Genomic DNA, 23,860 nt, shown 5'->3' with positions numbered 1-23,860 from the left:
TTATATTTATTTTATCAGAAAGTTGGCAACTGCAGAACTCAGAACACTGGTTCTCAGACTTGAGCATGCATCGGGATCACCTAAAGGGCTTATTAAAATATAGATTGCTGAGCTCCTTTTTTCTTCATCTCCTTTGGAGTTTTTGAATTATCACAAGTGGAGCTGGAGGATTCACATTTCTAACTAGTTAAAATTTTGCATTTCTAACTAGTTATTTATTTGCATTTCTAACCCAGATGATGCTGATGCTACTTGTTGGTCCAGGAACCATACCTGAGAACCAGTGGCTTAGAAAATTCTATTCCACATTGCCATGCCACACAGAGGAATGTATGATAAATGTAAAATTCCACATATGAATGAGTGTTTTCATAAATGTTTCTGGTGGTCATGGGTACATAAAATTATCATTTGAAATTTCTTTTAATATCTTGGTTCATTCGGTGTATGCTTTTTATTTTAAGGATGAAACACTAGTACACTGTAGTCTAAATGAGCTAGAAGATGCAGCACTTACTTTTCCAGTCCTTTTCCAAGATGTCATTTATCAGGTAATTAAAAACAATTTTTAACTTGATTTTTAGCCTGTTAGATAATGTCCTGAACCAAGAAATCTTTTGTAATTTTGTGTGTGTAAAGTTTAATGTGTTTTTTCCTAATGGATTTCATCAATATATTACTGATTTATTAACCCAAAGTAGCATCATGCTAAATAATTACATAAAACATTAAATGTTACCCAAAAATGTCAACTTTTTTAACCCAGTGATCTCTGCTAGTTTCATAATCTGTTTGCCAGCAGGTGGAGGCAGGAGCACTGACATTATAGATCCCCAAGAAGAACTTGCCAGGTTAACACCTGGTGTTTTGCTTTTTGTGTTTTTTTTTTTTTTTTCCCCAAAAAATCCAGTTAGTATAAAGAAAACTCATTCCTTGTTGGTCATTTTTATTTCCTTTTGTAGTAATATGGCCTGTAGATTGCAGTTTGGTATATCTACTTTATATTAATCACAGAATTCCAGGACACTTCCGCTTATTGCTTTAAAAATCTGGGTAAAAGCATTTCTCCCTCATCTGTGTTGATGGACAAGTAACCATGCAAAATGCAAAGATCATTTACATTTCACTGTAAATTATGTGTGTTGGCCATAGTTTTTTCTTTATGTTTGAGATTTTCCTATCATAAAATTTCAATTAATTTATATGAATACACTTTGAAAATTGCAAAGTGCCTTTCTGTGTTGGTGGTGGTTACTTAATTAGCATTACCTTCATACATAGCAGTTGTTGAAGGGTTGGGAAAGGGTCAAAAAGTTTGTTCTTTGTCAAGAGGAAGCCAACTCAAGGATTAAATAAAGCCACAGAACATTTACTGTGTGAATGATGGAAAGGTGTTCATGGTTGTTTGTGCTCTTAATAGGCAGTTAGAATATGGTATAGTTTTCTTGGCACATGATAGTTACTGTCTTTTGGGGATCGAAAAATTTCAGAGTTAAATAGAAGTTTGTGGTTCAGGATCTGCTTTACCTACTTTATGAGTCGTAAGAGAATTTATTTTAGCAATTCTTGTTAGTTCTGGTTTAACCTAGATAGGCATTGTAGGCATGCTAATATTTGAATACTATATTCATTTCCCTTCTATGGAGGCTTATTTTAGTTCTGGCTTTTGATTAGAGAATGAGCAAAATATACATAAAAATAAAGGATTGTAAGATTTTTGTATTTCTTTTTAACTGGATATTATTTGGCTTAAGGTAATCTCTTTTCTTAATAAGACCTTTTTTGCCAAATGGGTTCTTTTTTAGTTCACATCAAGGACAGGAGGCTTGTGGCAAATATAAATAGTATAGCAATATCTTAGTTCTCTCTTTTTAGCTTGATAACCTTGGTTTTTGTTCAAAATTGCATTCAGGCTTTGAATTTGGAAAGGTGTTATTTGAAAAATATTAAATAATTATTTTGGAATGACTTTTCTTAAGCTTTCAGATTTGAAATTTGTTTCTTGCAGATAGTTTTGGTTTGTTTATGTGATTTTTAATAGTTAAGAAACTTGGAAAGTAGTTGAGTTTGATTCTTCCCTTTCATGAGCATTTCTTTTTATTGTGACCATAAAATTGAATTTTTTCTTGCTGCTTCCACCATTTCTGCCTTAATTCTCTTTCTTTTTTTTTTTTTTGTAAAGTTCTTATTATTTTTATGTGGCTCTGGATAGTTATCTTATTTTGAATAAAAGTCTTGTAGCAGTGCATACAACTGATACTTATAAAAACCATATATGTACTGCATCTATCTCTGGAATTCAAAGAACGCTTTTTCTTATATATTCTGAGTTACACTTTCTGAAACTGAAAAATAAATGATCTAGCCTAATTAGGAGCAGTGAGCAGGAAGTTTGAATCTTATAAGTTACAGAGACGATTGCATTTTATTATTATGATTTATTAGTTACTACGTCATGTACAGAGTTTAATCCCCCTTCAGTAAAGTTTTGAGGATGTCCATAGTTAATATTCAGTATAATCCCTTGGATTTCTGGTTTTGGCATAGCCATTCTGCTTTTTTAAAAAGAACTTTGAAGAAATCTTGGGTTAGGGTTCCCCTAGTTTTCAGACCAGCAAGCTCCCTTTAAACAGGGAATGATGTCTTTTAAACTTTCAGTGGTGTTGTCTCCATCTACTGGCAAAGAAGAAATATACACAAGGGTCTGAGATGATCTAAGAGATTTTGGAGAAACCACATTATTAGGTAAGATGTAACTTACATATTTAACCACTGCAATATAATGTGGCCCACTTAAAGGTAGAAACCTGTAAAATACTGTATATACTCTTTAAAAATAATTTATTGAGGTGAAATTCACAACATAAAATAAACCATTTTTAAGTGAACCATTCCATGGCATTTATCTATATACTCTCGAATCTGTCAGTTCCATAGCATTTACATAGCATAGTGTATACTCTTAAAAATAAACTGGTAATATTAAGGTAGGATTAGATTCTTCATCTGAATCAACACCAAGTGTCCTCTTGGGACTTATTTTAGTTTCTTTTTGTGGTAAGTTTGTTATGGTTGACCTATATTTCTACTTGTTATTTTTGTTTCTTTCAAACAATTTAAAGTGTAAATGGTTTTACCTATGTTTTAATAATCATCTATATTAGGGGTTGGCAAACATTTTCCTGAAAAGGGCCAGTTTTTATTATTTTAGGTTCTGCAGTCTCTGTTTCAAATACTTTTTCTGCCATTGTAGCATGAAAGTAGTCATAGACAGTAAGTACATAATCAAATAAGCGTGGCTGTGTCCCAATAAAACTTTATTTACAAAAATAAGTGACAGTTTGTATTTGACCCACAAGCCATAGTTTGCTGACCTTTGGTGTAATAATTATGAGAGTATATACAGTAAATTTACATACTCAAATTCTAAGTGGAAGTAAGTAATAAAATGTTCATCAAAACTCTTATTAATATATAGAGAAATTTAAAACTGGATCCACTATAACCTGGTTGTGGGCTTTCTTAGTTTTTTCAGATGAAAGTTTAAGGGAAATTTAAGATGACCACTACTCACATTTAAAGATTGCCTGACTAATGGTATATACTCTCCTTTTGATTGATAAGTAGGACTCACTCAATGCAGGTGTCAGAATTTTTGAGCAGGTCGATTATTCAAGCCTCAATTTAGTACATTGAGTGTATTTGAATTCCATTTCTCTGGGGGATAAAAAACCCTAAAAGACACAATCAAATTAAAATTTAATACATGTTACTACTGGCACTATATGGATAGACAGATTGTAGTTTGTGTAGTTGGAGAGAAAAAGTCATTCGAAATAACTGAGTTTTTAAAGTGAGGGTATGGCACTCACAAGGGCAAAAGTAATGGATTTTTGTTTGAATGGGTCTTTTTTTTCCCCTTTAAATTGGTTGTTTTTCCATATTATTTTATAGTTAGTTATTGGGAAAACGTATTTATTCATAGAATGGTGCAAATGCATTTGATATCTGAAAAAACAAGTGCATGATCAGTTCCAATGCACATATTTAATCTTTATATTTAGCTTATATTGACACATTGTCAGGAAATCCATCTCGTGGTGTTACTCAGTTAAGAGGTCTCCACTGTATTTAGTTTCTGTTCCTGCAGATCCACCAATTCAAGACTCTAGGTCATCTCACTCCCTCTTCCATCCAGAAGATGACTTCTATCCACAAGCAGGACTGAATCAAAAGACAGATTTTTCACTTAGCTCTTGAGCTGAACCACCTCCTCAATGACCTTCCTCTATCTCCATCAAGAACTGGAGCTCAGTTTTTTGAAGATGTAATAGAGCTACTCAGCCCAAACGTGGCTAATTGAAGACAAAAAGAAGATGCCTCATATGTTTCACCACAGTACAGCCAAACGTAACTGTGCTGTCCAACTCCTCATTCTGTAAAGTATGGCAGGGGCATCTGATTTTTGACTCTGTTCACCAATAAGACTTTAGCCAGTCAGTGGCTTTCTGAAGATCAGTAAAATCATCAAACTTTGGGTCAGCTGTCCAGAAATCAGATTGTGGTAAGCACTCAAGGAGAGATAGGTTCCATAGGGAGCTACTTGCTAAAGGGTGCTTTGTTTTTATTAGTGGAGGTTGCTTTTATGGGAAAAGTTGGGGGGAGAGGTGGGTGGGAAATCATGTTAGCAAAGCTCCACCTCTTCCCCATTACTGTAGTTTGTTTGTTTTCTGGGAACCTTATAGCCTAGGATAATTTTCACAAGGATCTCATATATTTTGTACTACAGAACAAGAGGAATAGAGGGTCAGTGGCTTCTTTCTCCTCTCTATAGTCTTTCTTAGAAAAGTCACCATTATTTTTGCTTCATGAAGAAAAAGCAATCATGTAAATGAAGAGCTTTGTAGTAAATATCTAATCAAATTTTTCCTTCTCTCAGGCTCTGACTTAAATTGATACTAACCAAGAGGCATTTTGTTTTGACCTTCATAAAGCATAATTTTTGTTGTACAAAAGTAGTATGTATAATTGTGCCTTAAATAAAACATTTGGGGTCGTGGACACTTAGTTTTGAGGATTAATGTAATATTTTAGCTGGTAGGGAACAATATTTTGATAATTGTAGGTTAATATTAAAAAGTAATTTTAAAGGAACTTTCCTATCCTTATTAGTAAGTATAGTTAGTCATTGGTACTAATTTTTTCATTGTAATTATTCATTATTGATTTTTAAGGTTAAAAAAAGGAAGAGCTGAAACCTATAGTTATATGCTTCTCAAAGATGATAAAATGTATTTCATGAGGAATTCTTTGTATTCTTTTAAATGTATCTTAAAATTAGAGGCAGTTCGGGCGCCTGGGTGGCTCAGTTGGTTAAGTGACTGCCTTTGGCTCAGGTCATGATCCTGGAGTCCCGGTCGAGTCCCGCATCGGGCTCCCTGCTTGGCAGGGAGCCTGCTTCTCCCTCTGACCCTCCCCCCTCTCATGTGCTCTCTGTCTCTCTCATTCTCTCTGTCTCAAATAAATAAATAAAATCTTTAAAAAAAAAAAATTAGAGGCAGTTCATTTTAAAAATGCATGGAAAATTCTTGTTCAATAGCTAAAAACGTTTTGCAAATTTAGGAGAGGTGACAGTTGATTACTAAGCATATTAAATTGTTTAGACAGTTTAGAATTTGTTTTTAAAGGCAGCATTTTTTGTTCTACTAAAATGACCTTTTTTTTTGCTTTTAAAATGACTAAATTTTATGTAAATAAAAACACAGCAATAGCTTATTTATATATACACACAAACATATATGCACACATATTTAAATAAACAATATATATAATGGCCAATTTTTATTTGAAGATTTTGCTTCGTTGCCAACTCATCTATATGAATACCATAAGCTTCACTTTATCCCATGTAGACTCTATAGGAAAATCCCTTTTCAAATTCATTTCTATTTAGTATAATGTTTTACAGAATCTTTTAGTTTGGGGGTTTTTGTTTTTATTATTTTTTATTTTGATGTTTTAGTATTTACCTATTCATTTCCAGAATTGGTCTGCCTACAAATACTATACCAGTATATATACTATATATCTGCTTGTTGGGACTGTGTTAAGCAAGGGATGTTACTATAATGTCACCCAATGGGTTATGAAGTTGAGGTCTCCACAGGGCCTACCTGAGCAACCCTCTTCTTTAAAGAGGATTTAGGTCCCATCTCTGTGCTCTAGTATTGATGCTAAGAAAATGTTAACTAAGTTAAATAGTTAAGATATCAGCTGATGCAATTCATGATTTAAAAGTATAGACTGCTGCTGTACAGCTTTCTCTTTGAGTTGAGGTTACCCAGTTCTGCCCCATAGAATCATACTCATTCCCGCTATTCTTCTTATGACTGAGTACTTTTAAATAATAAGGTGGATAGTAATAATAGTTGGCAGTCTCAGTGTGCCAGGCACTCTTCTAGGTGCTTTACATGTATTAACTTATTTAATCCTCACAACAACCTATGAGGTAGGTACTGTTATTTTACCCATTTTATAAATGAGGAGACAAAGGTGTACAGAAGGGTTAACAAATGGGCAGAGTAAGTGTCTACGAATGGTTAGATTTTTCAGTTATTTGTAGTATCTCATTCTTCACATTCCCCAGCTTTGTTGGTTTTCTACAGCTTTAAAGTCTTACTGCTAATTAAATAAATAGCATTTACCAGTCATCTTTTTATTTAAAGGTGCCATACTCTTAAGTAGGTGAGTCCCACTGAATTGACTGTTTTTTGTTTTGTTTTGAACCTGTATCAGTATGGGGCACCTGGCTGGCTCAGATGGTGGAGCATGCCACTCTTGATCTTGGGGTCATGAGTTTGAGTCCCATGTTCGGCATAGAGATTACTTCAAAAAAGTTAAAAATTAAAACAATTTAAAAAGCTTTATCAGTATAGCAATAAATTCAGAGGATATCATTGAAAAATTTTTAATAAGATGTTTCTTTTTGGATATGTTAAGGTTATATTATCTGTGCTTACAACCATTGAGAAGTATTTTTCCATAGGGGCACCTAGGTGGCTCAGTCCATTAAGTGTCCGCTTAAGCATCCGACTCTTGGTTTCAGCTCAGGTCATAATCTCGTGGTCCTGGGATCAAGCCCCACATCAGGGTCCACGCTCAGCGCAGAGTCTGCTCGAGATTCTCTCTCTCTCTGCCCCTTCCCCTACTCGAGCTCTCTCTCTAAAATAAAATAAATCTTTTTTTAAAAAAAGACATATTTGGGCGCCTGGGTGGCTCAGTTGGTTAAGTGACTGCCTTCGGCTCAGGTCATGATCCTGGAGTCCTGGGATCAAGTCCCACGTCGGGCTCCCTGCTCAGCAGGGAGTCTGCCTCTCTCTCTGACCCTCCCCCCTCTCATGCTCTCTATCTCATTCTCTCTCTCAAATAAATAAATAAAATCTTTAAAAAAATAAAATAAAATAAAAATAAAAAAGACATATTTTTCCTTAAAAGATTTACATGTAAGGAATTTTTTTCTTCTTCACTTGCCCACAAAGTGATGGCTGCTTTGGGTGTTTTCTTCTTCTTCTCCCTCTCCTCCTCCTCCTCCTCTTTGTTTTTTTAGTCATGCTGAACTTAATAAGGTTTGGTAAACTAATAGGAATTATTCAGTTTATATAGCTTGACCCTGCATACTTAGTCATGAATTTGAACTTAGACTATCACAAAATATAATCAGTTTATAACTAGATTGTTATTTTGGTGGCTACTTTTATTAAATCTAGTTTTGCTTACCATTTATGGCCTGGTTGGACTATGTATATACACAATTATAGGCTGTTCTCATTATCTTAATACCGAAGAAAGTATAGGCTATCAGGTATTGTTTATATGAAGGAATGTTGATGTACTGTTAATGTAATGTTTTACTATATATTTTTCTATGTAAAATTTAAATTTTAGCAAAATCAGTCCACAACAGATTATATACAAGATTAGTTCCATTATCACTATTTTGCATGTATTATTCTAGTAGATTTTATTTTTAAAGTTTTGTATTTTGAACATATTCATAAATCTGTATCTTTGCATAGTAGTCAGTCCTATTTAAGACATATCTTTGGGTATGGTATTTTTATATAATTTTTTCTTTATAGCATTCTGCATTTGGCTTTTTCAAAAGGTATGTTGTTCAGTGATGGAAGATTAAAATTTTGTAAAGAGAAGTTTGAAGAAGGATGGTTAGTGAAATACTAAGTAGAGAAAGAACATGGAAATAGGAAATTGGCAGCTCAGGACAGGAATCTTTGTGATGAGCAAGTTAGGAGAAGATAAATGTAGTTAAAAGCATCTGTGGAATAGATTTGGAAGCATTCTGGAATGCCTCTCTCTGTGCATTTGTTTATTTCTCTATCTCTGTGACCCCACACAATAAGTGATTGTTGTCTCTTTGTATTACACATATCTTACAACTGTTTTCTGTTTCCTACTAAACAGTACTTAGTGTTTGACTTCCATAGATTTCTGCTTTAATATATCCATCCAAATGACTTAGATCCTGCTGGCCTTGTATCTCAATTTCTATTTTTCTCTCTGAGATTTTGCCTTTGTAGCACAAAGCAGAACTTCCACCCCTGCTCACTGTTACCTTGTATCTTTCTATATTCTTTTTTTTCCCCCACTAACCACCTTAGTTTCTGTGTATATATTTTAATACAGAAACACCTTCCTGTTCAAATGGTGAATCTGTTTTTGAGGATAGGAGCTTCTATAGCTAACAATTAATTCTATTCTCATGGTAAGGAAACAGCCTAGCAATATATTCCCCCATCTTTAGTGCCACCTTTCATCCCCTGTAAACAAGGACATTTTTGAAAGTAATGTCAAATTTTAAGATGTATTTTTATATTAAGAATGGTGACAGTAGTAGAATGTATAATGAAGTTATAGTTTTGACTTAATCTGAAGTCATGTGTAAGAAGTTGGAAATGTCACCTTTGTATGGTGTTCGCCCTCCTATGCTTGGATAATATTGTTTACATAGAAGTTTCCTCTAAAATGGAAGTATGTTAGGGTTCAGAGGAAACAAATCCCAAATAACAGGGACCTTACTTAGCTTACTTTAGAGTATGGAGCAAGTGATAACAGATATTGAGAACAAATGAAATAATTTATATAAATGCAAAAATAAAGTATTTTGGTTATTATAAATGCATGATTAACTTTCTTAGGAATAAACAAAAGGCTTTGATGGTTCATAGTTCATCATCCTTGAGATGAGGTCATTGGAAAGAAGTATTGACTAAATTGATGTTTTTTTCTTAATCATCACAAATCTATTTTTGAAAAGACCCATAGTTAATAAAAATGTTCTTTCCAGTTAAGGCAGTAGTAATATATCTGAAATCTGTCAGTTACTTGGGTTGGCCACAAAGTGGTACCAAATGTTTTTAGGATGAAAAATGTTAAAATTAATTAGAAGAGCAGCTCTAGTTAAATTTCTTGTGCCTTATCCTAAAGATAGTGAATTGATACCAAAGATTTGGTTATTTTTACTTGGTCTAGGGGTAGGGGTAAATGGCTTCACTTCGTTTTTGATTAGTCAAGAAATTGAAATAAAATGCCTGACTAATAGGATTCAAAACAAGTGTACTTTATCATTCTAGCCTGGAGGTAGGGGTAGTGATACTATTAGCAAAGTAACAATTGTTCAAAATTTGTCTTCTACAAATGATTAGTTTTTAAGGAAACTCAGTAGTTGTCCTTGTGTAGTCATATAGGCTTGCTTCTCTTTCTCTGTTTTGTCTATATTGCTTAACTTTGGGTAATTCTATTTCATTTACTCAACAGGTTTTTTTTTTTTTTAATCAAGTATTTACTATATATTTGGCATTGTCTTATGCCCAAAGGGCTCTGGAAACTATAAAGATTGGTAGTACAATGGTCGCTACTTCCTAGAATCCTTTGCATGATTTCCCTGTTCTTCCCTAAAACATTCCCAGAACGAGATTTTTATCATTTTTGTGTGGATGTGTATTAATGACAGAATTAAATTTCATGAGGCCTAGATTTTGAATTTGTTGTTCCTAGTAGTTTGTTTTTTTTTTTTAAATCTGAATCCAGTGAAATGTGGTGCATAGGTCTTCTATAAATATTTGTTGTTCGTGGTGTTTGAAGTTAATCACTGTTGAGTATAAAGTATAAAATTTTCTTTTTATAAAATTTTGTCACAAAATGAATATAATTTAAAATCTTCTGTAAATCCATTTTAGTGATTGCTCATGGTTTATAATTCTGTGCTTTTTGAATTCTAGAGTGTATTACAAGAGCTATATTAAATGTAGGCAAGAAGATAGACACATAGAAATAAAATAATGTATATAAGGCAGTTTTTTGGGTACTGTAGTTTTTCCTGATATTGCCAGTAGGTTTTGATAACTGGTATTTGACTGTTACATTTTCATTCTCGAGTAGCCCAGTAGCGCTAATTTAGATGCCATGTCTGAATCAGTAAATGTAGAACAAGATTGAATTCTGAAAAATTGCAGTTATTTAAACCCACCAATCCAGACATCTCTTTCTTGAACATTATTTATCTTAATAGAGATTTAAAATAAAGGTATTCTTAGCAGGTGATTGTTGAGAAGAAATTCTGAGTATAGAGGAAGGTCATTGAGACAGGTCAGCTAGAGGTGGACACACAGCCTGCCTAATAATTGGATGGATGCTACCTGGCTGGAAGATGGAGCTGATTGGTGGATCAAAATCTCAAAGGGAAACCTTCCGTTTTTAATTTAAATGTTTACTAAAATTATATTCCACGAAGTTCTATTATATTGTATGCTGCCATTTAAATATTAAAAAGTGACATCACCAATGATTATCATTACCCTGCCAAAAGATTGTTGTAAGTGATTTTGGGTTTATGAAATATATTTGGTTGAGTGGTACTTAGTGTACTTTTCTATTGAGCTTCTTAATTATATTTAAAGTTAGAACACAACATCTCTTATAAATAAGTTGTTTCTCTTCTATATGTCTATTTACTGAAGCCTGTCTTTGTTATTTCTTCAGGTTTACGTGAGATTAAGACCATTCTTCAGGGAATTCCTGGAACGAATGTCTCAGATGTATGAGGTAAACATGCTTAAGCTAATTACATAAGTATTTTTATTTTATTCAATATAGTACCCATATTTAGATCATGTATAATGATTACTTCTTTTCCCCTGAATTTGTAGATCATTCTTTTTACTGCTTCTAAGAAGGTGTATGCAGACAAGTTACTGAACATACTAGACCCTAAAAAGCAACTGGTCAGGTAAATTTAATTAAGAAATAGTGGAAATGTCTGTCACACTGATCTATGAAATTACTATGATTCTATTTAATTTTGATGGCCATTTTCAGTTGGCTGCATATATAGAGATTGGTTGTGTTGAATGGTGAAATGAATTTTTTTAAGCCCCCAAACTCTTTAAGAGTTCCTAATGATATAATTCCAGACAGACGTTCTTTAAAGGATACAAAGGTCAAATGTATATATTCACTCACGGTTCCATCTGTATCCTCGCTTCTTTTGGGACTGGGGGGAGATTGGGGGGTATGTGGAATTTTTCACTGTGTGCATGATACTTTCACTTCCTTATGTCTCTGAGATAATGCATGTTATGTCACCTTTTTAATGGCATAGAGGAATAAAGGTTAATTTTAACAGGATAAATTAAACTCTTTTGCTTTTTTCAAGAGCAAATTTGTCCTCCATGGAAAGAAAACATTACATGACTCTAATTGGAAATTGCAGTTGGTTTAGTCACTCAAGTTATCCTGATCTGGACTCAGTTCCTTGTGTGTGTCCTGAGCCAGCAGATGCAGTGTGTTCCTGGTTAGGTGGGAGTACCTTGGGTAATTTTAAAACAGTTTGAAAATTAGTTCCATTATTTCTGTCAAGTGAGATATTAAGACTGCTAGCAGTCTTGCTGCATCCTTTAAGATGCCGGAGTTACTCTTTGATGTTTTTGACCAAGAGCTGTGAGAGATGCCAGAAAAGGCTCATAAAAGCTTTAATGGCTGGGAATTCATTTTCCTGAATACTTTCTTCCATATTTTTTTAGTGGAAAATCCTAATTTCTACTGTTAATAGGACCTTTGTTATTGAGTGGTTGCAACTATGCTAAAAGACTTTTTTCTCATGTCCACACTTAGATTTTCTTTCTTGTAAATAGAACTGGGATTTTTTTTTTTTAAATCTAAAGGATCAGAATTTGTCCTTGTCACTTTCCATTTTATCTTCCATATAAGCAAGCATCAGATACAAAAATGAAAATGGTGTTTTCTATTCATGAAAGTATAATACATGCTCATTTTACCTAACTTTAACAAAAGTACACAAATGATTTTGCTTTGATGACTTCATTCATTCTGAAGATTTCTATTCAGCACCTCCAATGTTCCATGGAACAGTGGTGAGCAATACAAGCCTTTCCCTCTTAGAGCTTTCATTTTACTGGGGGGCAAGTCATAGTCATGGAATTATGATGTTACAGATTAACACCCCTCTTTTAAACTAGTTTTATATAATCTACATATTTGGGAGTTTAAATTTGTTTTATGTAGTTGTATTTGAATCATTTAAAACAGGAAGAACTTTTTGAATAGTATATTGAATTCATTAGAGTGCTTAAGGGAATTATGTTGAAGACAAGGTATACTCAGAAATTCCTATAATCTCTGAATCTCACGAGTCCAAAGGCAAATCTGATGACGGGCAGAAGTAGTTTCTTTCTAAAACTGCAAATACCTGCTACTGACCCTCAGACTCCTGAATAACTGGAGGGGTTTTAGTGTAATTTAATTGAAGTAATCATTAGTATCCACATACATATTCATTTGTCTCCTGTCTTGGGTGAGTTTGCTGCTATTAGGGAAGAAACAGTAGTAGTAACTTGCATTATGTGCTGCACCTGCCTCTCTAGTTGCCTCATACGTAATGTAAATGTTTATACAAATAAAAATGGAATCTTTTATAGGCCCAACCAGGACTTAAATTCTTTTGTCTGGTCTTAACCTTTTCAAAGTAAGATGGTCTTTAAGCCATACAGAGGTAGATGATCATTTAATGAAAAGTATTCTTTATAAAACGGGAGGAAGAGAACTATTTTTACTACATTTTGTCTGGTTGGAAAAGTGTCATCACCACTAGCACTAGTGTTTTTAAGGTTGAGTTTTTTTGTTGTTTTTAGAGCTAAGGCAGATTTTGTTGGTAGAAAATGCCCCTTTCTTGAAATTCCATAATTAAAAATACAGGTATGAGTAGGCCCTAACTCCTGAAAAATTGTTTAGTGGGATTAAGACACAAGGAAGCCAAACTACCAAATTATTAATGTATGCAAATGGAGCATTTCAAGGTGATCTGTATTAATTATCAGTAGTATTCGGAGACTAACATTTTGAGTGCTAAATGAGATGATATAATTATGACAGTATATAAGTATTATTATAAAACCTTTAATAGCTTTTTTAAATGATAATAGCATTTTTCAGTTGAGTATCATTGGTGAAACATCAGTTTACATTTGTAATACTTAAATCAGAATTCATCATTTCATTCAATCCTTGTTTTTTCAAATGATCATATATACACTCACACTAAAATAAAAGAAAGATGGGTGTTTGGGAAAAGTTGAAATGATGGAATCTTTTGGCCTCCACACCTTTCTCAAAAAACTATAAGGGAAACTAAAAACATTTTTAAAAATGCCAACACAGAAACATTCCTTCTTATATTTTCTATTCTGGCATGTACAGGGATAGGGAGGCTGTGTGGTCTTCTGGTTAGAGCAAAGGACTGGGAGCCAGGAGGATACTGGGTTCCAATGCGGGGCTAACCACTGACTTACTGTGTGACCTTGGGCAAGTCACTTGACCTCCTTGTGCCTCAGTCAACCATCTGGAAAATTGGTTAAAAAGCAGGACCTCGCTGACAACCAGATGCTGCATCTGAACTGAGCTTTCCTGGGTAAATAAATTACAAAAACAATTTACAGAGTTTTTAATCCCTCTTTATAATTTAATAATAACATTTTGGGATAAGCCAAAGTTCTTAAAGGCATGGTAATATTTGGTTGTAAGGTTTCAATAATTGCTAACATTTTTTAAAGTAAAACTGTAGCCCAAAGCTTAGGCTCACATTTATAACTGAATTTCCTTTTGAGAGAAAATAATAAGGCTTAAATTGTAAAGCCTATGGTATGTGTATATGTTTCAGTATATGTTGTAATTTTTAGAGATTTTTTTTTTAGTTAATTTGTTTTTATTTTTATGTTTAGGCATCGGCTTTTCCGTGAACATTGTGTTTGTGTACAAGGAAACTATATAAAGGACTTAAATATCCTTGGAAGAGATCTTTCAAAGACTATAATAATTGACAACTCACCACAAGCCTTTGCATATCAGGTAGGAAGGGAGGGTTGCTAAACAAATTCAGACTGGGAAAAAATATATATAATGAGAACAGATGCTGCCAAACGGAATATGATGGGAGAACAGAATTTTCACTGATGAAATTTCCCTGTTTAGTGTTATCTTTTAGAATTAGAAATGCCAAATTGCTATATTCCTTGTGGAAACTTTTCTTTTAAATGAATTACAACACAGATAAAAATCTGGGTAATAAGTCTAAATAAGGGACTATAAAATATACATCAGTTAATGGTATTCTTAGCAGTTGTTAAGTAATTGTAAACATGTTTGAGAATTATAAATAGCTTAACCATGTTCTGGTATGTTTGCTTTGACATTCTGAAATAACTTCTTAGACTAATTTGTCAGTATATTTATACCCTGTGTCAGTATTTCTTTGAAATATAACTTGGGGGCGCCTAGGTGGCTCAGTTGGTTAAGCATCTCCCTTCGGCTCAGGGTCCTGGGATCGGGCCCCACGTCCAGCTCCCTGCTCTGTGGGGAGCCTGCTTCTCCCTCTCCCTCAGCCTGCTGCTCCCCGTGCTTGTGTTCTCTCTCTCTAATAAATAAAGTCTTAAAAAAAAAAAAAGGGCCTTTAAAAGAAATATAACTTGGACTAGAAATGAGGCATCCTTGCAAGATCTGTTTTACATTATGAATATGTTCATGTGATAGTTCTGAGATTTCCTTCACAATACATCTGTGCAGAATAGGGATGGTGGAAATTGGGTTGGATGTAGGTAGAACAAGTAAAAAAGTAAAAAGATGAAAAAGGAGAAAAGGGGAAAACTGCATATGGTATTGAAATATGTTTAATTTAGGTCATTGCTCACATTTTGAAATGTGTTTTTAAGAATTTCATATTGGTTCCTGGATAAAATCATTTCACTTGTCCTCCATCTTAAACACAGTGTTCTGCATAAATGTTAAAGACAACCTAGAGATTATTTACTATAAAACAAATACGGTTTGCATTCTTGTTTCTAGACTCCTCTTCAGTGAAATATCACTGCATCTGTTTGTTACATTAATGCTGTTTCAGGTTATCCTGCTATTTGTTGGGAATAAAACAATGAGATGTGACACAGTCCGTGTGTAAAGTATAGGCTTTCTGGTAGTGTTCTTTTTACATTGGCAGTACCCCTTCATTCACAGTACCTTGCATTGACTAATAGTAGCTATTTCTTGAATCAGTCAGGTAATATTTTGAGTTACGTTAATGCAAAACTTGTTTCAATGGATCTTTCTTGTTTAGTTTCATATGCACTAGGAAGACATTATGCAGAAAAACCAATTAGGCTTTGATGTATTCCTTAACATCTGTCTCTTGCACTGTGGAGTTGTTGGAATATGACAAGCAATAACTTCGATGGCATTCCTTTTCAGAGGAACTTATATAGATCAGTATTTCTTAAGTATCTGTTTTTTCTCTTTCAAGGTTTTTACAAACTAGGCAAAATGTAAATTAAAAGAGGATTTAATTACTTATTTATCATTTTAGCTATCTAATGGAATCCCTATAGAAAGCTGGTTTATGGATAAAAATGACAATGAACTCCTAAAATTGATTCCGTTTCTGGAGAAGCTTGTAGAACTGGTAAGTAGATCTTAATTTTCTTTCTCTGTTTTGCTTTTGTTGCCTCAACTCTATTGAAATAAACCTTTTTAATTGCGTTATGTGTACTGACATTTTAAGTCAACTTGGTGTGAAATTAGGGCAAAAGTTGAAAAGAATTACAAGCATTTTCTAACCTTGTAAATTATATTAAAATCATGCTTATCAGTATTTAAAAATCTGTAGATTGGGTGTTTTTATTTCATTGGGCTTCTTCTTGCAAGTCCCTAAGTAGTAGTATTAAATTGATTTCACTTTGCTTTCATTGTTGAGGTCTAGAATTCATGCTTATGCTACTAAAACTTTATTCCGGGGTTATTTTTTCCTAATATATAAAGTAGAGTTCAGTGGCTTAACACTTTTGCCTGTCTTTTTGTTTTGCCTCTTAGTGCATAATCATTCTTTACAGAATTAAAACTTGAATGACAGTTCTTTTTTTAAATCTAAATTTAGTTCTTAGCTAACTGCGTCTGCATAGTATCTTTGTATTTGGCAAACAAAATAATACAAGTTGTAAAATAAATAGTGTATTTTCTCTGCAAAGGAAAAATGTTCACAATGTTATGAGGGTCATATTTTTGAAATTACATGGCTTTTAAAATGTCTTTTTCTCCACACAGAATGAAGATGTTCGACCTCACATCAGAGACAGATTTCGCTTGCATGATTTGCTGCCCCCAGATTAAGTACAAAGACTTGTCAAATCACTGAAGGGGGAGAGAATGCAGGACCCTTTTGGACTAAGACAAAAACATTGCCATTACTGTTGAAATTTTGCATTTTTGTACCCCGTCTTGCTTTTCTTATCTTTGGTGCCCAATAATAATCAAGGGTTACAGAAAGAGACTTTATCTCAGATTGAATACACACAGTAGGTAGGCTAAAACAGAAGAGTCTTTAGAACTAGTGCAACTCCAGTGAAATTTTTTTATGTACAGGACATCTGCAGTTTATAAAGAATTCTGTTTCTGCCACCAGCAGTTTGACCTGTAGTCACACAGGATTTTATGATAATAACAGAGATGAAAATGGACTTTTATTTTCTCTCTGTTTGGTGCTCTAAGTGGGTTTGTAGCCACTTTTCTGTTACTTTAAGATTCTCATTTCAACAGGAATGGCCAGTAAAAGTTGTTTTATTTTTCCTGTTAAGGTTTATAACCTTTTTACATTTTTGACCTGTATTAGATTAGATTTTCATTATGCATTCCTTTTAGTTGAGGCGCTTCATAGTTTTCTGGAAATAGTCAATTTTTAGTTTTTTATTATACATTTGAATGGCCGTTTTCCTGCTTTGTCTGCCTGCATATTGTATATTTGTTTAAAAATATTCTCTTTTAGTCCATGTAAGTTTCATTTAGAAAGACATGCATTTATATTTTGTTTCTGTAATATTCTACTGTAGGTGAAATCTTTTAAAAAAAAAATCAAAGGACTGGGTAGATAAGAATATATGAATGACTAATATTCAAAAGATTTAAACCATTGTGATGGCATGTGTTCCCAAATGGTAATATCTTGCAATGGCACACAGATTTAATGGATAAAGGTATACCTCAGACTTCACTGTGCTCACCAATCTTTGAGGAGAATGAGTTTGGTCACCTGTTGGGCTTGATTTGGTTACTGCTGCCTTTGGTTTTCTCCAGGAATGAAGTATTCAGCACAGTGACTCAGTATTTTTAGTTATTTTGCATGGGCTGGTAGTACCTCTGTTATGCTCTTGGTTACAATCAATTTAAAACTCTGTGTAACAGTCTTGGTACCTTACAGTAGCTATGCATAATCCTGTGGCACAGTAAACTCCCAAGCCACCAATGCAGTTAATATGCTCTCATAGTGGTTTTCTATGCTATATGAAAATAGTCTTCAAGCCTTGGTTCTCTAATGCAGCTACCACAAGAGGTTGATATTTTTATAGTGGTGTGTAATCTCCTTTTCGGGAGGCTTTTTATGGAAGGTAGAATTTGTAAAAGTTAGTATGCTTTGCCTCTCAACTGCATTAACATGCCACAGGCTCAGACTGTTTTTGTGTAAAGGATGTCAAAGAACGGCACTTTTTCTAAAGAGAAGTTTGATATTTTGTATGCTTGTTAAGAAAGTACAGTATTGGAAATTAAAGGTGGACAACTGATAATTGAGGAGTATGTCACTTAATTTTTTATGTATATTACCTGTTTACTTGTACAACTTATTGTACAAATTACATGCAGCTTCATTTTCAAATGAATCCTTAAAATAAGGAAATCTTTTTAGGAAAACATTTAATTTTTGTATTTTTGATTTTAAAGGCATGAGTTATGTCAATTTTCAGTGTATTAATGAAGATTTTAACTTTTCATCAGGTTGAGTGTTTTCTTACTATATTATCTGTTGTGTATGTAGTTAGCATATTGTGTCACTGAACTGTTTAAAAAATCTAGCATGTAGAGCAAGCCTGTTTTGTGGAAAATCCTTACTCATTAAAAAAATAATCATGGCAGATTTTCTGCAAAAAAAAAAAAAAAAAAGCAAAACATTTGCAATTCAGAATACTGTTTTTTTTTTTTATTTGTTTGTTTGTTTTGGTTGTTTTTGTTTTAATTTAAAGAAAGGTATTTTGCTTGCAGGAAAAAATACTCCAGATTCATTTTAATGAGAATCTTTGAAATGTATTTATCTTTAGGGCATCTGGGCATCTTTATGCTGTTTGTCTTCTGTCTTTCTTGAAATAAAATGTACATACGTTACCTTTACATATGCTCTTGCTCAAAATTGTGAACCTAGTTACATTTCTCCTTGCTCCCCTTTTATGCTCAAACAGTAAAACCTAAAACCTATACAAGATCTAAGCTTTCAGCATGCGTTATAATTGCTGAAAGCTCTTCTGATTAAGTAAACACAGTCTCCAAGGGCTTTCCCATAACTGAAAGGGAAATGTAAGCTCCTGTATTGTTGTGCCTATGGGCACTTTAAAGTAAACACCAACTTTTAATCATCTTTTATTAATGGTAAAGCTGTTCTCAGTCCCATGCTAGGAGAGTTCTTTAAGTCAACTGACAAAGGAATCTCGCATAACAAGATTCTGTAAAGGAATAAAGAGAAATTTTATATGGCCTGAGAAAATTCCTTCTTGAGACCAATTTATTTTTCTTCATTACTCGATTTGAGTCATTTTAAATTTGTTGTTAATACAAAATTTAAAATAATTTGTGAAGAGACAGTTACTCAGTTTCCTTCCACTTTAATATGTTTTACCTTCTCGTTACCCCTTCTGTTCTTTAGCTCTTGGTAAATGTTATCTTAAACACTTCCATTTAGTTAAGTGGAGGTGCCTATTTTGTGAATTGAGATGTGCCCAGCCGCTTCAATTCAGGCAGGAAACATGAACTCTTTAAAAACTGACTGTAGGAAATGCAGGAGAGATGGATACCTAATAAGACACAGCAAAAGTGACCTATTTACACATTACATATCTGAAGTACATATTATAATTGTGATATTTCCAGTGATAAATGTCTGGCTTTTAAGACATTCTTTTAAATATTTGTATTGTTAGGATGTTTAAATCAGTTGTGTTTTTTTAATTCTATGTAATATATGTAGCCCTAATCAGATTTATATCACCATATTTCTCTTTGAGTCTTAAAAGAGTTGATAACGATTTGAAACCATAATTGTTTTATATTAGCTAGTATGTATATTTATTTACCCGATGGCTTTATCTTGTTTCCCAAAATTGGGGGGGGGGGGTGTTGAAAGCATTGTAACTTCTATAAATGGCTATTTTCTTGTACCTGTCAGTGAAATGGATGTGTACATTGTTTTTTTATATTTCTCTGGTTTTTCTGGTTTGTTTGGTTGTTGTTACTGTTGTTTTGTTTTTGTTTTTTGTTTCTGTTTTTAGTGTTAAACATAGAATGGTTTAAAAAAAAGTTATCTTTGGCCAATGACTTTTTCAGCTAGATACTACTTTCATTCAACCTTCTAAAGAAGTTCGTTTTCATTTTTTTGTTCAGTCAACTTGCCTGAAAAACAGAGACTTCATCTCATCAGTGAAGAAAGCATTTCATTATTCCTACAGATCTTTACAGCGAGCACAGAATACTTCATAAGGACCAGATCTCTTCCACATCTTGTGTCAAACACATAAAGCTGAAATGTAAAGGACACTGAAGCCTTCATTTAATTGTACTAACATGATGGTGTTATATACCACATCCTTAGCTAGTTAAAGTTTTCTGAACTGACTTCTCTTTGTCTTCCTAGGTATTTATTTGTTATCTCTTTTAATCTTGTGTATCTAAATTAACTTAGTTAATAGTTACCCACTGAATTACTATGCCAAGCAACTAGGAAAGAATGTTTATTTTATTTCCCCTTATAGGGGAAGAGTGGACTGGGAACAAAAATGTATGGGCCAAAAGGCCTTAGGTTGTCATTCATTCACTTTCTTATTCCTCTCATGAGCTATATTTGAGTATTTTTTGTGCTAATATGCTTGATTATGTCATTACTTTTCATATCTTCCCAAGGTGAAAACCTGCTAGGAACCTGTATAAAACACATCTTAAAATTTCAGATTAAGAACCACAAAACTCAGTATCTTATTTAAATGCCACTTAAATTATTATTGGAATCCAAGTCTCACTCACTAGGATACATTTTTATAAAATGTTTCTCTGTATCTTGAATTGAAATCACTTGCCCAGAGGCAAGAGTTCTGGGGATATAATGTGTTTGAGAAATTTTTAAAAGGGGTAAGAGAGTAGCAAGTTTATATTTAGTTACTTTTTGGTTTTGATATTAGTATTTTAAAATACATCAGCGGTTCCCAAACCTCAGCATTAGAATTACTCTGAAGAGCTTATGAAATAGATTCCTGAGGTCTAGCCCCTACAGAATTGTCTCAATGGATCTAGAGTGGGGCCTGAGAGTTCTGTGTTTTTTAAAAAGCTCTCCAAGTGATTCTAATAGCCAGCTTTGGGAAATCACCGTTTTAAATAATGTGACAGTGGTTTGAGAGTAGGCAACTAAATAAAAGTTTACCAGACGTCTCTGTGGTAGTTTTTTGTTGGTGTTTGTTTTTTTTCAAACTGGGATCAGATTTCACAGAACTTAATCAAGATATATGGAGGAATAATAAAGAAGATTCAGGCTACTGCTCATTATCATTCTTGTCTCATACTTTTTAAGAGTTTGCATTTCTAGCACTTGGAAATAGTTGATCATATATATACAGCTGAAGGACATCCCTGAATGAGACCATTATATATATTAACTGTAAAATATTTCACTATTTTTTTATTTTATAAATCTTTGTAGAAATAAGCAATGAAATACTACTTTCATCTTTTGAAATGGGATTTTTCAAGGCAGTGTCCTTTTGGCATTAAGGTAGGGGGGAGTTAATATTCTCTCTGCCTTTTTCCATGTGAATCAATATAAAAGTCATGGATATTTAAAAATCTCAGTTTAATTTCTACATATTTACTATGCAGTATAGCCGTGAACAAGTAATGTAGACTTAGTTTTCTCATCTTCAAATGCCCTGATCACCCTACCTCACAGGGTTGTTGTGGGGATAAATAAAACTTTTATGGAAGCACTTTTCTTTGACGATATTTTATCAGCCATTAGAATCAATATCTAACAGCTTATATTTGTATAGTGCTTTTTTTGTTACATGATTTTTTTCACATTACTTTCCTCTTTGATATGTATCTTCAGGACATACAGGTAAGGTACACAGAATAGGTTACAGACAGGAGGAATCACAATTTCTGGAACTACTGTTTGAGGAAGTAGAATAAAATCTGAATAAAGGGGTGAATTTTGAAAAGGAGATAATGATGATAACCAGATTACGGTGAAGCTAAAATGGAGGAATTTATACTTGATATAATGGGCAAAATAACATGAACCAGCATAACTACAAAATAGCACTCTGGTTCCACCCCAGTCTCTGTGGTGAGACTTTTTTTTCCATCTTTATTGAGTAAAGTTGATACTGTGTAAGTTTAAGGTATACACTGTGATGACTTGATACATATATTGTGAAATGTTTACCACAATAAGGTTAGTTGACACATCCTTCACCTAATTACCATTTTTGATAGGGTGAGATGAGAACATTTAAAGTCTACTCTGATAGCAACTTTCAAGTACACATTTACCACACTGTTAACTACAGTCACTGTGCTGTAAACTAGGTCCCCAAACATCAGATCCTCATACAACTGGATGTCTATCCTTTGGACAACATCTCTTCATTTTCCTCAGCCCCTGGCTGTGATGGGGTATTTGATGACTATTTTCCCTAAGCTCCCATGGAGTTTAGTGTACATACACATTTGAGAGTCCCTGCAGTACCCCTACTGTAGCCTTTAGAAATAAATGACTTCAGGTGAATAGCTGACTTGGGAGTTTGGTTAATAAAAGGGTCGTTCAGAGTCAAAGAATCTGAATCCAAATCCGTAAGTATTCATTGACTACTAGACAAAGTTTTCTGAGCCTTGATTTGTTCTCTGCAAAGGGTGCACCAAGATCTACCTTTCAGAATTACAAAGATGAGACATGTCAAGACATAAACTGTAAGGCAATGTACAAATAACTACCACAATGGAAATGTTAAAGCAGGTAGTTCTCTTGAGGATATGCAGGAGATACATATGCGCAGTGTCTGGGGAGATGTCTGAAGCTAGAAGGGGCAGGAAAGGGCAGTGGAAAATCATGGAATTGTAATACCGCATGTCTTTTTTTTTTTTTAAGGAAAACATGGGCAGTAGGGTACATTCAAATGAAGACAGGAAGTAATAATGGAGAGGTCACCTATGAAAATATATTTGATGAAAATATGCTGAGTGTTAAGGAAAAAGTGGGTGATGAGGAAACAGTACTGAATGGCTTGAGAGATCTGGTGAGTAGTTGGGGTAGCAGGCTGATATAAATGAAATGAATTCATCTTAGTGGATGAACCAAATGAACTAGATAGAGTTTTAGTAGCTACCACATAATGAGCTTTAATGTTATATTCTATATATGGCAATATTTGTTGAAAGTATAAGCAGCCTTCCTAATGACAGTAAAACACTGCCTTACTGTGTTAGCCACTATTCCAGGCTCTACAAACGGCAGAAAAAAGCAAACCTGACACTGCCCTCAAGCTTACAAGTCTAGTAGGGAAGACTGACAATAATGTTGGGAAAAGGGTCACAAAGGAGAAGAATGGCTTTGAGAATGCCAGTTACACAATCTAGTGTGGAGCCAGGCTTGGGTTGGCTGAAAAAGCATTAAGTTGAGATCTGCAGGCTTGATTGTGGGAGGAGGGGACGTAAAATCAAGCAACGGAGTGTGTGATCAGATTTGTCTTGAAAAGATCACTTTGGCTGACATAGGGAATAGAGTGGGTGGGTGGGAAACCAGTTAAGAGTTATGTAGAAGTTGACCTAATTCACACAACGTATTCTCTTCCTCTAAGACAATAAATGGTTAATGCACTGGGTGCTACCCTTGCAATGGACAATGTGAGGCCAGGAGATTGGTAAAGTCCTAGGAAGAGTTGGACAATGGGAGGCCATGGTAAAGTCCTAGGAAGAGTATGGCTTGTCCAGTTTACTGACAGGAATAGGAAGGTACTCTAGGATTTTGTGGTACCGTATAAAAGTAAGTAAGGGAAAATGTATAGGAGTTGAACAGAGATGCTGTCATTTCATGTCATAAAATTCTTGGGTAGGCTTTTTTGGGAGGGCTGGGGAGGGCTAAAAGGAAAAAGTCTTTCAATTAGGTTTTTTGTTTTGTTTTAATGTAGACTCCATGCCTAGGGTG

The 23,860-nt window shown here is 33.9% G+C and overlaps 1 protein-coding gene and 1 long non-coding RNA gene across 6 annotated transcripts in view; one reads left to right on the top strand and one right to left on the bottom strand.

Annotated features, from left to right (window-relative positions):
- CTDSPL2 (CTD small phosphatase like 2) overlaps positions 1-21,641 on the top strand; it is an 80,203-nt gene extending 58,562 nt beyond the window's left edge. For all 3 annotated transcript variants that reach the window (XM_045900175.3, XM_045900176.3, XM_045900173.3), the window contains exons 8-13: positions 465-551; positions 11,056-11,118; positions 11,223-11,302; positions 14,310-14,436; positions 15,944-16,039; positions 16,678-21,641. In XM_045900175.3, coding sequence (XP_045756131.1) covers positions 465-551; positions 11,056-11,118; positions 11,223-11,302; positions 14,310-14,436; positions 15,944-16,039; positions 16,678-16,743 — 519 coding nt within the window. In that variant the 3' untranslated portion in view covers positions 16,744-21,641. The remainder of the gene's footprint in view (positions 1-464; positions 552-11,055; positions 11,119-11,222; positions 11,303-14,309; positions 14,437-15,943; positions 16,040-16,677) is intronic.
- LOC123861266 (uncharacterized) overlaps positions 1-23,860 on the bottom strand; it is a 73,655-nt gene that overhangs the window by 43,257 nt on the left and 6,538 nt on the right. The window lies entirely within an intron of this gene.

The sequence above is a fragment of the Mirounga angustirostris genome, unplaced genomic scaffold, assembly GCF_029215605.1.
Source record: "Mirounga angustirostris isolate CCGP_5_RB_7025 unplaced genomic scaffold, mMirAng1.0.hap1 SCAF_9, whole genome shotgun sequence".
Taxonomy (NCBI): Eukaryota; Metazoa; Chordata; class Mammalia; order Carnivora; family Phocidae; genus Mirounga; species Mirounga angustirostris.
This window is presented reverse-complemented; position numbering and strand designations above follow the sequence as displayed.